At 41.8% G+C, this 16,374-nt stretch overlaps 1 protein-coding gene across 2 annotated transcripts in view; it reads right to left on the bottom strand.

The window, feature by feature from the left end:
- syne3 (spectrin repeat containing, nuclear envelope family member 3) overlaps positions 1 to 16,374 on the bottom strand; it is a 49,862-nt gene that overhangs the window by 19,873 nt on the left and 13,615 nt on the right. For both annotated transcript variants that reach the window (XM_029460503.1, XM_029460504.1), the window contains exons 7-12: positions 11,899 to 12,035; positions 5,757 to 5,931; positions 4,054 to 4,236; positions 2,591 to 2,734; positions 1,961 to 2,095; positions 217 to 378 (exon numbers count right to left, since the gene is read on the bottom strand). In XM_029460503.1, coding sequence (XP_029316363.1) covers positions 217 to 378; positions 1,961 to 2,095; positions 2,591 to 2,734; positions 4,054 to 4,236; positions 5,757 to 5,931; positions 11,899 to 12,035 — 936 coding nt within the window. The remainder of the gene's footprint in view (positions 1 to 216; positions 379 to 1,960; positions 2,096 to 2,590; positions 2,735 to 4,053; positions 4,237 to 5,756; positions 5,932 to 11,898; positions 12,036 to 16,374) is intronic.

Here is a 16,374-nt window from a genome sequence, read left to right as displayed (position 1 = left end):
CAGAACTCCACAAAAGGGATGTACTGTACATCTCCACCATTCAAATTACTCCCAGGACAATTGTTTACCAACAAAATCATAAATACAGTGACACACACACACACACACACACACACACACACACACACACACACACACACACACACACACACACACACACACACACACACACACACACACACACACACACACACACACACACACACACACACACACCTCAGCTTCCTGCTGGCGGCCCTCTACGCTCCACTGTCCTGCGGGGCTGTGGAAGGACTCCAGCTTCTGTTTCATGATCATCAGCCACTTCTCTATGTTCAGCAGGCGGTCGTGGAAGCTCTCATGGTCGGCGATGCTCTCCTCACTCTCAGGCACCTTCAGCTGAAAAAAGAAAGAAAAAGATGAGCTGGACAGAAAGACATTTGACATTTCATGCAATGCATTGGCAACATCTGTCATTACTGCCAGTTTACATCCCTAATGAAATTAATAAATTGTATTCTGTAAATTTTGACAAAAAATAAATTAGGGTTTAGTGATGTGCAGTTGGTGTCATGTTTTATATGAAGCCTCCAGCAGTTTACTCGCTGGCAGTAAACTCCGGATTAAATCATATTTGGCGAGTTGGAGGGTTTGTGACAAAGTGCAACATGTCAGTGACCACAGTGAATCTGGCTTCTGTAACACACGGCCCTCTGCAGCAGCTCAACAATGTGATGCGAATGGTTCACATTTTCTATTTAGTGATAACATGGTGCTTAAGTATGTTCCAGTGTTATTCAAGCATCTCTGTCTAGTGTGGCTGCCATTAAAAGGGAAACTTTACCAATTTTCCACCAGCTTTGTTTGAAATGAACGATGTTTCCCTCCGTGTCTCCGGCACCCAGAGCTCGCCGCTCATGTGCCGACGAGGGTTTGGTTCCATGCTGATTTTTGCCAAAGTTTCCCTTTAAGGTTTCCCATTAAAGGAATGTTGGCTTGGTTTCTGATGAAGACCCTGTGAGGTTGAAACCAGTCTGCATTTTAAACCACGTGCCTGACTAACGGTGATATATTATGCAAAATGTACTTTTCAACATAGATACGTGTCCCCGGTGTGTCTACCACCAGCATGTGATCCTCTCTCTACTTCTCCGGCTGCATCCATCTGAAAATGTGTCAGATTTGCTGCTGGATATGACGTGTCATAGAACCAGCTCCAGCTAGGAGACGATCCCCGTCCGCGGAGTAGCTGCTGAATCTACCTCGCTGTCCGTCATTGTTAACGCCATCAAAGACTTTGTAATATGTCCGGAACAAAGCACGCTAATTGTTCTGTTGTTGGCTTCAAGAGCTAACAGAAAAGTCTCCATGTACTCCCATCATCTGAGGACGTGAAGACCCAGTGGATTCACCCACCTTGTTTTTGACTGAACTGTCGGAACAATAAGTGTCAGTGAGGGCCGGTACGCAGCAGGATTCAATTCCAAACTGCAGCTCAGAGTCAGGATGGATCCATATCGGCCATCTGCGATCCAACTTCAAATTTTGAAACTATAAGTTTCACTATTTTTATGTTGTTTTACTCTTTATTTTGCAGTTTAGCCTGTTGAAGTAAGTGTTAGCATGTTGCGCAGCTAAAGCATCACGCTTCCATTGTAGAGCCACAGGCTGCAGGATGTAATACAGAGTGACACAGTAAAGTCAGTTACATAACGACAGCAGGAGGCTGGGGGTAACTGTTTTTTTCGTCTTCTTTCTTGCGGAGCCATTACTCCGAGAACTTTTCTTTTTAAAACTAGTGTTTGCTCAAAATGTCATATATGACTGTTAACGAGATGTAATCATTTATGACATCACAATGAGAACCACTTCCCCTATTACACAGTCATTTCATCCTTTGTTCATGTTGGCTTGGTGCAGCTTTAGATATGGGTGAAATGATTCAGAACTGTATCCATTTCAAACCACACTCCCGTCTCACCCGGGCTGCTGTGTGCAGATGTTTCCAGTCAGCATAGAGCCTCTCAAACTGAGTCCTGTTGCTCGGACTGGACGACACCAGAGTCTCCAGCGCTGTAATGTGGGCTTCACAGTCCTCCAGGTCCTTCTGGATCACCTGAGGACACACAGCTGTAACCTTTCAGTTCAGGCAACACATCATTTATACATCTAATCTATACATATTAGATATTCAGTATGATATTGCAGCACAATCTTTTATAATGAATAAATCCGTCATTTTGACGACACTTAAAGCAGACAGTGTTCACAGTGATTAACTAACTCGTGTTTCAGTGTGAACTGAAATACACTGAAACCAGAGCTGCCTGAAGGTAGCAAAACACTTTACACTGCAGCATGCCCTCACAAAGACTTCTGTAACGTGAGTAAATGTAATACATCAAAAGCACGAGTGGCTTGTGTTTTAAATATGATAAAGCCTCCACTGCAAAAACACAGTTGGATCTTTGTACTGTGGTAAACTACAGGAACATCCGAGAAGCTGCACGACACTTGAGCCAAACTCATGTGCTTAATCATCTGGAGAATACAGTGTGAGAGTGGACACAACAGAGACACTGGCCCGGGTCTAGTCTGGGATTAAACTCACCCTGAACTGGTCCGACTGGCTTTTCTTAGCCAGGATGTCGGGCTGGAGGCCGTCAGCTGCCACCAGTTGGTCCCGGAGACCGGACAGGTTGGAGCGAATCACCTCAAAGGCGTCGCCAAAATCCTTGGTTCTTGAGATTAAACCCTGAGAGCAGTGAAAATTAAGCGTTACGTGTGTAGTTATACAGCCAGTCATGTCTGGATTGTATATTGTACATGTTCACCTCCTCCATAATGACACGTGTCCTGCACAAAGAATGTGGGCCTTTTAAATGACAGTGATTACAACAATATCATTTGATAACTTACAGGGATAATAATGTGCAATTATTGAGCTTGTGTGTCTGTTTTACTTCTCTCCAGTGGAGATGACAAACACAAATGGAATGTGTGAAAAACTAGAAGGGGAGTGGCTTTATTTTTAGATCCTACCTGCAGCTAGTATAAACTATACTAACGTATAAAACTCTGCTGTCGTTCATTTACAGACCTCTTGACCTCACACTGCTGCAAGAGGCGGCTGCTTAAAAACACATTCTGAAACTATTGAAATGTTATTTCACTTCTAATGCTGTGATCTGATTTAATGATGTATCACAATGTGTCACTTGAGATGGTCACTGTCTGATTAGGCAATCATAGAGAGAATATACATTATCCTGAAACTGATTAATAAATTAAGCTGAGTTTCAAAGTTTTGGGGAAAAGTTGCATAAAGCCTTTTATGTCTCCATAAGGGAGCTGTGTGGAGTCGGACACATGTCCTCAAGTGAGGCAGCATCGCTTGGGTCTGAAGACCACAAGTATGAAAAGTGTGTAGTCAGAAAGAACTGATCTGACCATGTGTCGCAGTCGCACGGTGCACTGTGTAGTGACTACACTGTAAGTAGCTCCAGGCTAAACACCAAAGGAGACCCGACCGCAGCAATCAGGAACCACCAGCTGGACGACTTCACACTCGCAAGCTCTTTATATTTGTTAGAATCTCTATGTTATAGACAAGCTTTTTCTTAAATTGTTTTTGTGCGGAATGTCGCACTTTCCAGGAGAAATGGACGAACGATTATTTCTTAGTGGAAGAAGAAATTCAAGAAATTATTTTTTTGCACAGCATAAAAGAAAAGTGAAATGAATGGGCTGTGTCTTAAAATAAAATGCAGAGGTTATGAGTATATAATTAGTAATAATAATTAGTATTAGTAATACATAAAGTAATTATAATTATTAACGTTACATAGAAGTAAGAGTAAATAAATCATGTTTGTAGCATTAGAGCGCAAGTTAATTTTTAATCAAGTATTTTAATCCATTGCACCAAAAATGTAAAATGAAAAAGTTATTAAAAGGAGCTGAATGTTCTTCTGGCCTGTGGGACATGTTCACAGTCTTCTACTTGGTTTGAATGGTTCACATTCAAATTTCAGCTGCAGTGAAGCCAAATGATTGACAGCAGCCTGTTGGTACCTGCAGCCTGCTCTTCCTCTGCAGCAGCTGAGCGTGCAGCAGCTCTCTGCTCCGGATGGCAGCACTCAGCTCGTCCTGCAGACCGTCAGACCTCTCAGGACCGAACACACAGTGCAGCAGGTCCCCCTTCACCTGCAGCAGACTCAGACGCTCCTGCAGCTGGACACTGCCCTTCAGGAGACGCTAAAATAAAGGACAGAAATCTTGAAGTCGGTTGTTTTCAAATTCATATTCAGGCATACTCCTCTTCAAATGCTCCAAAGATTGTGCAAATATAAATATTTGTGCATTTAATTTAATTTTATAATCAAATCCACATAGTCACTCATACAGTAGGTGTAAGACAAAGATACACTTGAGTATCAACAGATTGTTTTGTGATACTGTATCAATCCTAAACAAAAAACACCATCAATTGCAAAGATTTGTGGCTGACAGTTGAACAGATTTCACAAAAAGTAGAGCTATGATGTTGGATGTTACAGGGACTGATGAATGCAGAACACTTCTGATTTCATTACAAAAGGTACTTTTATGACTTGTACTTTACGGACCGGGTTTAAACGAACTGTGGTGCGTTTGCCTGTTTGATTCATTTAATTTATGCTGCTATGAAAGTTGTCAATCAAACTCTGATGTGGGAAAATCAACTGGACTTCAAAAGTTCAAACAGCGGTGTGATATATTTTCTCAGTTCATCATTAAAACCACCCCCAGTTACCATCTTACTGTACAAGATGCCTTTAACATCATCACTGCTAATGATGTCAGACGAGGTCCAGTTGCATTTTCAACAAAGAAATCCAGGATATATGACGTAATGATGATGATATTGATGTAATGAGCTCTTTATGACACCAGACAAGATGAACATCAGGAAAGAGCAGCAGTCAAAAGGTCGTGTAGCGCTGATGATGCAGGATGACATCACCAAAACTACCTGCCTGTCACGTTTACTCCTCATGCTTCTTTTGTAATAACTAGTTTTAATAGTATCTTCTAATTGACCTATTCTATAATGTTTCTTCTATATTTAAGTTATTTACCGTGTGCTTTCTCTGCATCTTTATTTCCTCTTAATATGTGTATTGTTGGTACCTAACTGTTCGTACTAAAAGTTATTGTACATGAAAACCTACCTGACAGCAAACCTTAAGCCGACCATTTTGCACCTGACTGTCAAAGTGCTTCAAGTTTATGAGGAAGTTTTTCTTAAACCTGCAATAATTGATTCTTTCGCCCACAAGGGGGCAGCGGAGAGAAGCTGTGAACACACGGACATCTTCTCAGTTATTAAATACTTTCTTATGTACACACATCAGTTCCAGAGAAAGTCGATCATTTAGAGTTGTGTCTGTGTCCATGTGAGTCTCGCTCTTTTAGCTCCGTTTTTGATCTCCAACTGCTGAGAAAATATCTTCATCTCCAGCTGCTAAATGCTCCGCTATGTTCACCAGCTGGTCTCTAACGAGTCTGTCTGCTGGCTGCTGCTGAGCAGGTCGAGGACAGTCGGACAGCTTAACAATGAACTGAAACTTACAATAAATCTCAGTAAAAGCTGAAGAGGCCAACCTGAAAACCCCATATATGAATGATGAGAATATAAAACCTGTGGAGCTGCAGATTGTCTGTAGGTTCATCACTATGAGGAACACCTCTCACATTACACGTTAGATACATTGTTGTTGCTGTGTGTGCTTTACCTCTATGTTCTGGACCAACATGGCGATGTGGGAGAAGTCAGTCACCTCAGCAGAAGCCTCCAGAACCTGAGAGACCATAAGGCTCCACTGTGTGTAGACCAGCAGTGGGTCCTGGAGGACGTTTCTCAGCCCCGACTCGGACTCTGAACACAGCCTGGTCGCTCTGCATTTCACACTGCAACAAGAGCACACCAGACATTTACAACAGAGAACTTTTGTGAGGGACATTAACAAGAGTCTGATCTGCAGGTTTGTAACCACAGTTAGAGAACATAGAACTATAGGTGATGTAAAGGAGGCTGCATGACGACACGGTGACAGTGATCACAGCTTCTAAGTACTAAAAGATGTTTTTCTGTGTATCCATAAGAACAAAGTCATAAGAAAATCAAATAAAAATATATTTTAAATCAGTTGTCAACACAAACAAAGGCCTTTATTTCCCCTCACAGGTGAATTTCATGCTTCAGTAATGCAAGCTGACAAACGTATATCTGCTGCGTACAGAGGAGACGTCCCGCTGACAGAGCAGACACAGACACACACACAGACACAGACACACACACAGACACAGACACACACACAGACACACACACAGCATGGCAGCGCATCGTCTCAGGCATCCCCACAAAATCCTCCGTGTTCGTCGGCAGTAAGTATTTCATAGAGGGTTGGCAGAGAAAGGACGGCACTGTGGCGCAACGTTTTTATAAGTGGGACTCTGTTCCGTTTCTGTCCCGTGCTCCACCAGCACACAGATAAGATGCACATTCCTGCCGATGGCGTCGCACTATTCCACAGACTTACAGTTACTGCTGCTAACAAAGTGTAAGGAGGAAGAAGACCGAAGGTAATGAATGGAAACAATTCACGTTTGAAAATCTGCTTTTGCAAATGTTTTACAAGTACGCAAATGCATAAGTCTTCTGGTGAACAACAATAAAGCTCATTGGAATTGTGTTTACAAGAAAACTTCACAAATACCTTTAAGAAAAGTAAAGCAACGTTGTTATTTATTAAACATATTCTCAGGCCGTTTTAAATTCATTCATGCATGGTTACAACTGCCACCATTGGTCACAAAGGAAGCATTTGTCACAGGCAACATCCAGGACACAGTTTGTTATAGGAATGCACATTGAAGTCCCCTCCACTAAGGTTTCTGTGATCAATCTCAGTTTAACACTTGGACACAGCAGCAGCATCTATGACGTCACAACTAGTGTTGAAGCCAGTCGAGATGTGCTACTTATAGAAGTGCGTTGTGGAAGTAGACGATGTTATTAGCAGAATTTAAGTAGTAATAACCAAATTAGACAAATTAGTATTGAAATCTACTAATACTCTAGTAGCTCATGGTGGTTTTGTATGCACTTCTATGTCCAGAGCTAAACTCTTCAGGAATGTACTAATGGAAGGTCTGGGAACATTATTTGGTTGGTGACATATTTCACAGACAGGGCAAAATTGCCAAAATGGTCCAATATATTGCCAAAGCTGGAGGTTGAGTGACCACTCAAAATGTACGCAATGACCAAATTATGGGGGGTCAGTAATACATTTTGATTACCCAAAATCAATAGTTTTTAAGATATTTACAAAAAACTATTTAGCATATTATGTGTGCACTACAATTGTAGGTAATTGTTGCTGTTACTATAGTTGCATGTATTGATTCCCCTGAACAGTCTAGCAGTAGTTGCTAGATGTGAATTCTTCATTGTTGATGAATGGCTCCTGAAGTTTGACACAGTTTCAGTTTATCCATTACTGGTTGAACTGTGGGGAGAAGTAAAACTCAATTTCACTGTAGCTCGCCACAAACCATCCACAACCTCTCAAGATCACGACAACTGATTGACATCATGAATAGGCTTAATTTGGTGATCAGCTATGATTAAATGAAGAGGATCGACACTTCCGTGGCTCAAATGGTGGAAGATACCCTACCTAACAGATGTCCAGTGTCAAAGATTTCAGAATGGCATGTTGTTCAAGGTGCAATGGATAATTTTGACCACACAGAGAATACAGTTTCAGGAAAAGATTCCAGTCATGACACTGTTCTGGTCATATTTAAAAACCAACCTAGAGACGATAATTCTGAACAGACTCAGGTGACATGCACACCACCAATAGGAAATAGGAAATTTCCTGAAGTGCTGCCATGCCAGGCCATTGAAAAATCAAACCTTGTCAAAGGCACAAGTGATATACCAGAGACATTTTCCCCTACACCATACACTGATAATCGAAAGCACAGTGTTGATGATGATCATTTCCTTCGGTGCATGGCAAGACAGAAGAACACAGATCGAGAGGAGGGCTCTTTTCCTAGCTTCACAGCAACAATGAGTGAACTCCAGAATCCACTGAAGTTTAATGTTACAAAGACGTCATTTATACCCATCCTCCCATATGTCGTAACCGAAATGGACACAATATTTACATCCATGATTAACTTTCAGGATGTATTGAAGCAGAAAAATGCCATTTCAGGGGCACTGTGGTGTGATGAAGGAGTATATGCAATCACCAAGGAAATCCAGCTCTTGAAGCCAGATCAGTTTTGCAACATATTCCTTGGAATGGGACCATTTCACATGGAGAAGATTGTAATTGCCTGCCTTGGAACGTTTTTAGGCTGTATTGGTATTGATCTGGCTCTAATTGAAACGGAAGCCTTCGGCAAAATTGTGGTGGAGAATAGTGTCATGACTGGAGGGCACTATTGCAAAGGCAAAGAAGGGATGAGTCTTGTATCGGAGGTGATGACAATTCTTAAGTTTGAGGAGTTTTACCTTGCCCAGGACAACAGTCGTGAATTAGACCAGCTAGTAGAGGGCATGGAAAATAAAATGCAGCAAGCACTAGATGTTGATCATGCAGTGTTCAAACAGATTTGGGAACAAAGCAAAGCCTTACATGCAGACTTAAAGAAATTCTTCACCGAGTGGAAAGAAACAGCCAGTACCAGTAATGAGAATGTAAGCTACTGGAGCTTGTTTTTAGATGAGATAGATCCAATCCTGAGAGATCTTACCCACTCTATCAGACAAGGTGATTGGCATCTCTTTGTTTCTGTTGTTAGGAGATCGATGCCATTGGCTTTGGTCGGACGAACTACAGCAGATGGGGTGGTCTCTTCCTTGAAGACTGTCTTGACTTACAAAGAAAATTCCCGGGCATCTACAAATGCTTTGTGGATGGTGGATGGGTGATGTACCACACTCTCCGCCAAGGTAGTGCAGTCGGATTTGACATGGCACTCGAGAAGTGTTACAACCTGCCAGGGTATCATTGGGATTACAAGACAGAAAGAAGCAGTAGCCTTGTGGAAGTATGAGAAAGATCTTCATGTTGCACAGCTGCTGGAATGGTGTAACTTAGGAGACAGAGATGACAGTGAACTGAGTTTACATCATGATGTAAATCAGAGTTCTATCAAGATTGGTCATGATCGTGCAAAGACACTTGTGGATTACATTAAATCTATCAAAAGTCCGTTCGGCACTGGAGACAGACTTCAGAACATCACTACAGGGGCCGAAATACCCCAGTACGTTATTGGCGGATATATACATATTACACATGTGGTCCCATCATAAGCACCATCTACTGGTCTCGAGAACACCAAGGTTTCCTGTAAAAATATGTTTTTGCATGATAAATGATTCAACATGGTTGATATCTAATTAAATGTCCAGGATGTACCAATAATAGAAATTTGTCTAAGATATGACTATTCAAAGACTTACCATGTTTTTGTCTGTAAACAAGTATCTAAGGACACATTGGACGACACATCAACACGTCACACTATCAGCTGAAATTGAAATGACATTTTCTACCCCATCCTGAAGCAACAATGACAAATTCACATCTAGCAACTACTGCTAGACTGTTCAGGGGAATCAATACATGTAACTATAGTAACAGCAACAATTACCTACAATTGTAGTGCACATATTAATATGCTAAATAGTTTTTTGTAAATATCTTAAAAACTATTGATTTTGGGTAATCAAAATGTATTACTGACCCCCCATAATTTGGCCATTGCGCAAATGTTGAGTGGTCACTCAACCTCCTAGGTCAAACGGTCACGGAGATACAGCTTTGGCAATATATATTGGACCGCGCCCAAAATGGGCGTTTTTTGGCAATTTCGCCCTGTCTGTGAAATATGACCTTCAATTAGTACATTCCTGAAGAGTTTAGCTCTGGACATAGAAGTGCTTAAAAAAACCACCATGAGCTACTCTAGTATAATACTTTAGGTCTTAAAAAATGTCTGGAGGCAATATTTAAGCAATTTCCTTAATAGATATATTCAAATTATACAAAAAGACACAAACTCTTCCATGTAGTTCTATGCTCGCTTCAGTCTACACAAAACCAACATTCACTTTCCGTCTGAAGCACTGCTCAGAGTCTGAAAGCTTCTGGGAGCAAATGATCTATTTAAAGGTTCAGGCAGTCTGTGCCAACCAAAGCATGGCTATCTAGGGCACTGTGTCTCCAGATGGAAACACCAGCACACAGGAAAGGGTTGTTTGTAGATCTATTCTCTGGGTATTATTGCTTTTATTGTTGGGCGTTAGTGTGGCTGTCGATACTTGAGGTGTTTCAGGCCTCTGACCCTAGAACACGCTGGAGGGATTGTACGTCTCATGTGGCTTGGCAGATCCCCCAGAGGGAGCTGGAACATGTTGCTTAGTCTGGTGCCACCACAAGCCGGCTCTGGAAGGATGGATGGACAACTAACCAAATTCACTAAATTGATGTCACATAATTAGGGCATTAAAGCAACAAAATCCACAATTGGGATGCCTTAAACATCACAGAGCAAATTGTGAAGCAACATTTGTCTTGATGTGACTTTATTTTAGGCGTTTTAACCAAAATACCACTTAAATGTCATTACCTCCCAGCTAAGGGAACACATGGCTCAAAACACTCATGTCTGAGTTTTAAATATCCAAAACTAGAGCACTCCATTAAGCCTCACACATCTCTGAATGTAGCACTAAAAGCTAAGCAGGACAACCTTTTGTTTGGGAATATAATTCAGACATTTAAATCATTTACTTATTATTTTCAGTAGTTAATATTGTTAAAAGGCAAGTGAAGCACATTTAATCCTGAACTGATTCCGTGGACACACTTGGCTTGACTTTGTTCCTCTTGCATAGTTGCATTACCACCACTAACTGTTCACATGCTTTAACCTTCACCTTGTCAAATGGCTCTTAGTTTGTCCGACCTGGAAGAGCGTCCTCAAGTCACAATCCAGTTTTAAGTTAATACTGAAAGTATGTTCCCACAATGCAAATCACATTACCACACAGCAAACCTGTGCAAGGGAGTATTCCAGCAGAGACTAACCGCATGCAGCGCACAGAGCAGAACCTGAGCTGTCCTCGGGGAGTTCGCAGCTCATCGTGGCCACTAGCAGCAGAATCAGGCCATGACTACCACCCAGTCTACACATTGTAAAAGGGTGTGCATCCTTGTGCATGTGCTAGTTTGAAGATTGGAATATTTGATGCATGACTGAATATTAAGTGGCTCTTTGTTTGATCTGGATGGGTTCTGGAAGCCTGGTCCTGGTGCTTTGTTGTGAAGCACCGGAGAGGTCGTCTGGTGCAGCTGAGGAATAAAGGTTTGCTATTTGTTCCTTGGTAAGATGTGAAAGGTCAATACTTTCTGGAAATGTGTTCACTTGATTTGTCATCTTTCTGTTGAATACAGGTTTGCATAGAGTGCTTATTACATTACATTATTACATTACAGTTCATTTAGCTGGCGCTTTTGTCCAAAGCGATGTACAAAAAGTGCAAACAATCATGGCGATACAACTCCGAACAGCAAGAATCTTGTAAGTATAATAGCTTCAAATAGATACAATCGTATAAGTGAACACTGTCTTCAAATAAGCCCGTTTGAAGTGCAACAACAAATGTTATAATTGTATTTATCTTTCATTGGTTTTTTTCATTTGATTTGCCAGGTAATTACTAGATTTGTTAAACTCAAATCCTTCATGTGCATTCACACATTTACATGTTATATTCTAAAATCAGTGTCACACTGCAGGCATCATGTGACCTACAGTACATGTGGACTTCCTGTCACATACCTCTGATGTTCTTTGACAACAGCCAGGACATCATCAGAAAGGTGGCGCGAGTCCTCTGAGAACCTGAAGAGCTCTTTGAGCTGAGCCTTTAGTAGTTCCACTTGGGACTCCTCCCCTGCCAGAGTGTTCCTCACACCCTGCAGGATACAAGCACACAACACTAGCACAATGAGCTCAGGCAACAGCATGCTGCGATCATTTCAGCACAGACACAGAATTGCATACTCACTGTCTGTTGTCTATTAAATACGGAATGAAGATATTTTGTACTCCTTGATTTTGAAAACTGGGATGTGCGCCTTTCACATTGTTTTTTGTTATGTTTAGCGCTCCACGTGAATCCCGGCGTTGAAGCGCCATAATTACGTTTGTCAGCTCCAGCTGTGATTACCCTGCTACTACACAGGTATGAGTCCAATGAAAAGCACAGCTGCACTAAAGTGAAACCCCTCCACACCAAACCTATTCACAAATGTAGCTATTGATACATCTAGATATGCACACTTTATTTTACAGGACCTAACTAACTGTGTTGGTAATGAATTATTACCAATGGAAATAAAAGCACTGCAACAGTTTTCAGAGAAATCTGACTCTGCTTCACATAAACGCATAAAGGTTTTTACACATATACGTATGTGTACATATAGAACACACTGAAATCACATCACATACAGTAAGTATCCAGTTCAGATCCTTAAGTCAGTACTAAGCTGAAGCACCTGTGGCAGCGATTACAGCTCCACGTCTCCTTGGGTCTGACACGCTGTCAGCTGGGATGGGGACCGTCAGTGGACGGACATTTTCAGGTACAAAAAATGGCTTAGATCATTTAAAGTATATGTCTCACATTCAGCACAGAGACTTTCTAAAGAGGCCAAACAGTTTAGAAAGGCTTCTTTTTAGTTTGCTCTCATGAATTATTAAACACACTTAGGAAGTAAGAGCACACAACTGTATTGTTTAAAGGTTAGGGCCATTAATGGAGCATGTTCTATGAGTGTTTGACATTTATTTCTATTACCTGTCAATGCAAACTACCAGTAATTACATAGGTCAGCTTAAGTATATAGGCAATTTAGATAAACTTGAGTTAAAGTAAAAGCAGGCTGTATCACAGTGAGGTGACGGCCTGTCTAGATTATAGCAGGTGACAGATGAAGCCACCAGATCATTTAGCATTCCAGTCACACCCAACAGAAGCAGCTCCACAGGTCCAAACCTCTTCCTCAGTCTCCGGCTGACTCTGCCTTTTGTCACATGCAGCAAAGCTAAACTCTCCAGGGGCAAAGCTTGTCACGTTCATTCCCACTTTTCCACTACACACCGCTGCTTATCAAACCACAGCTAGCGGTGATTTGCCAGACAAAAAATGGATGAACCTGGAATATGCCGCAGGGAAGGACCCACAAATACTGTGATGGAGAAATATAATCCAGTCAAGAGTCATCATGTCAGGGCACGTGGGTCGTGTCACCTCTCAGAGGGACGAGATCAGGAATGATGTGCATCTAAAGGCCCTGCCACACATATCCGTATGACAGAAACGTATGCCAGCGCATATGAAAATTTGTCAGAGTTTATCACTTACTTATACAAAATGTATCAGATATACAAAAACATGGCGTATACACAATATCTGCAACACGCTGGTTTACGTTGATATAAGGTAAGGTATAAGTAGTATTCGTTAAGAGCAGGCGGTGTTACGCTGGGGTGCGTTGTTGAACGCTGATGTTTTGAGCATGTTCAAAATTACCGGACGTACCCGACGTGTGCTTCATAAGATATGCAGACGTTACGTTACGTTATACATACGTGAATACGGAATACGTACGTGAATATTTACCTACGTAAATACCTACGTGACGTTAGAGGTACGTTAGATATAGGCTACGTCGGCTGACGGTGAATCCTACAGCCAATGTATTGATAACGAGTGGATAACCTATTCCTACCCTATGTTAAGATTATCCCTGACGACGGAGTAACTTATTAAACATGTTTCTACAGTACAGCTAGCGTTCAGCATTTTAGCCGTTCTCCAGCATCAGCATGACGTGAACCAGATGGCACTTTTCCAGCTCCGTTGGCCAGAGGCTCTGATACGTTTTGTATAAGTAAGTGATACGCTATCAATATGTTTGACATACATATAATAATTCGTTATGTATTTGTTATGTATACGTCAGCTACAACACCGCTGTGGAAAAGTTGGACGTATTTGGACTCTGACACATTTTGAGCAAATTTTCATATACGCCGGCATATGATTCTGCCATACGGAACTGTGTGACAGGGCCTTAAAGCGGAAAGGCATCAAAAGAACCAATCAAATTACAGAAAAAAAGAAAGACAGAATGAATGTGTGCAACCATATAGAATAATGGATGAGAGCAAGAAAGACAAGATTGGGGAGGACAGATGGAGTGCAAATATTGCTGGAAAGTGGAGATTCCAAACTCAAACCTCAATCTTCTTTTGCTGCCGCCACACAAATACTTTCAGACCTGCACACTCTAGTGAGGAAGGTGACAAGATGCACACTAAAACCCAGTAGGGAGAACATTTTGGTGATTTCAATATGCAAATGAAGCCTTTTGGAGCATTTTGAGAAAACAACATCTTGTTTTGGTAAATAAATAATACAATACAGGTTCTGGCCACGAGTGTCAGCACTGGGTTGACTGCTGCTCTGTCTTGGACTTTACATGGTTTGTATTAAGTTGAACAGAATTCCCACACAACCTCAGTGTATGTCATATCTTTAATGCACATCCAGCTGACACCAGTTTATATCTCCCAAACTGTCACTGAGAACTTTACATTCTGTACATGAAGCAGTCATTAAGTTGGAATATGTGTCCATTCCTTGATCATTTAGTGCAGTGGTTCTCAACCTTTTTTGGGCCAGCGCCCCCCTATCCATTATCCAGGTCCCTAATATTTTTCTTATTATTAGGCGGCTATATTATGTTATTATAAAAACTCAAATTCTCTGAGATTGAAGTTACATAATAAAATTTCAAAATAATAATAAATATATCAAATGTTTTGTTGTTTTTACCTTCAATTGCCCTAATACACCAGGGAGCAAACAAAGACATTATATTCAGGAGTGTTAAACAAATGCAACGGTAAAAAGATTCAAACTTTAATCTGTGTCATAGACTTCAGCCAATAAGAGACGGGTCAGACATTCAAACTGTAACCGGTGTTAAACACAGCAGCCTCAGAAATGTGAAACAATTTGCACTCTTAAGTGATCCAACAATAAACGAGCACAAAGCACCAAGTCTGAGGCGTTTTTTAAACACACACCGCCTGAATCAGCAGCAGTGATGCTGATGTTAGCTCTGCTGGTGTTAGCTCTGCAGGTATTAGCTCTGCAGGTGTTAGCTCTGCAGGTGTTAGCTCTGCTGGTGTTAGCTCTGCAGGTGTTAGCTCTGCAGGTGTTAGCTCTGCTGGTGTTAGCTCTGCAGGTGTTAGCTCTGCAGGTGTTAGCTCTGCTGGTGTTAGCTCTGCAGGTGTTAGCTCTGCAGGTGTTAGCTCTGCTGGTGTTAGCTCTGCAGGTGTTAGCTCTGCTGGTGTTAGCTCTGCAGGTGTTAGCTCTGCAGGTGTTAGCTCTGCAGGTGTTAGCTCTGCTGGTGTTAGCTCTGCTGGTGTTAGCTCTGCAGGTGTTAGCTCTGCAGGTGTTAGCTCTGCTGCTACGAGCAGCCAGAGTGCAGCTGCTGGTCCAAGTCCCGACAAGAGCGTTAGTGTTTTAACATTAATTCAGATTAGTTTTATTCATGGTGTATCTTTGGAATAACATTAATGCTTTCGAGCAGTGGCGGCTGAGGGGGACGGCGCTTGTTTTTGTTTTTCAAGCAGCACTTTATCGCTCAGCAAAATAAAAAAATAAAAAGTCTAAAAACACACAATGTTAACTTTATTCAAACGCACTCGACTCGTCCTTTCAGCTCGTGCAGTTTGGAATGTTTCGTGCTGTAATGCAGCTCGAGAGCCTTTTTCATGACCGCAAGCGTGTCCACACAAACACTGACCTTTTACTTCCACAAATAAATAATTATTCGTCCATTTCTCCTGGAACATTCCGCATCCACCTTTCTCTTTATTACAATCGCCACGCTGCGTTCGCTGATCTCAATGACCGTCTCGTTTAATATTGATGTTTTTGACATGACGTGACCACGTGATGACACGTTCCGCTCGTGTTGTGTTCAAGGACCCTGACCTTGGCCAGGAAAAACAGTCAGTCGCCAGTTATATTCTATATCTGACTAGATTTGTATTTATTTTTTTAGAGTAGATTTTTTGCGTGTGTTTATGAATTACCTCGTGGGCCGTACACACAAACGCCCCCCTTTCTAAAATTTTGCTTCCAGCGCCCCCCGACTTCCTCTGAACGCCCCCAGGGGGGCGCTGCCGCCCCCGTTGAGAACCCCTGATTTAGTGTGTACGGGTCCACCGATG

The sequence above is a fragment of the Cottoperca gobio genome, chromosome 22 (assembly GCF_900634415.1).
Source record: "Cottoperca gobio chromosome 22, fCotGob3.1, whole genome shotgun sequence".
Taxonomy (NCBI): Eukaryota; Metazoa; Chordata; class Actinopteri; order Perciformes; family Bovichtidae; genus Cottoperca; species Cottoperca gobio.
The sequence above is the reverse complement of the archived record's forward strand: the minus strand, read 5'-3'. Positions and strand labels throughout refer to the sequence as shown.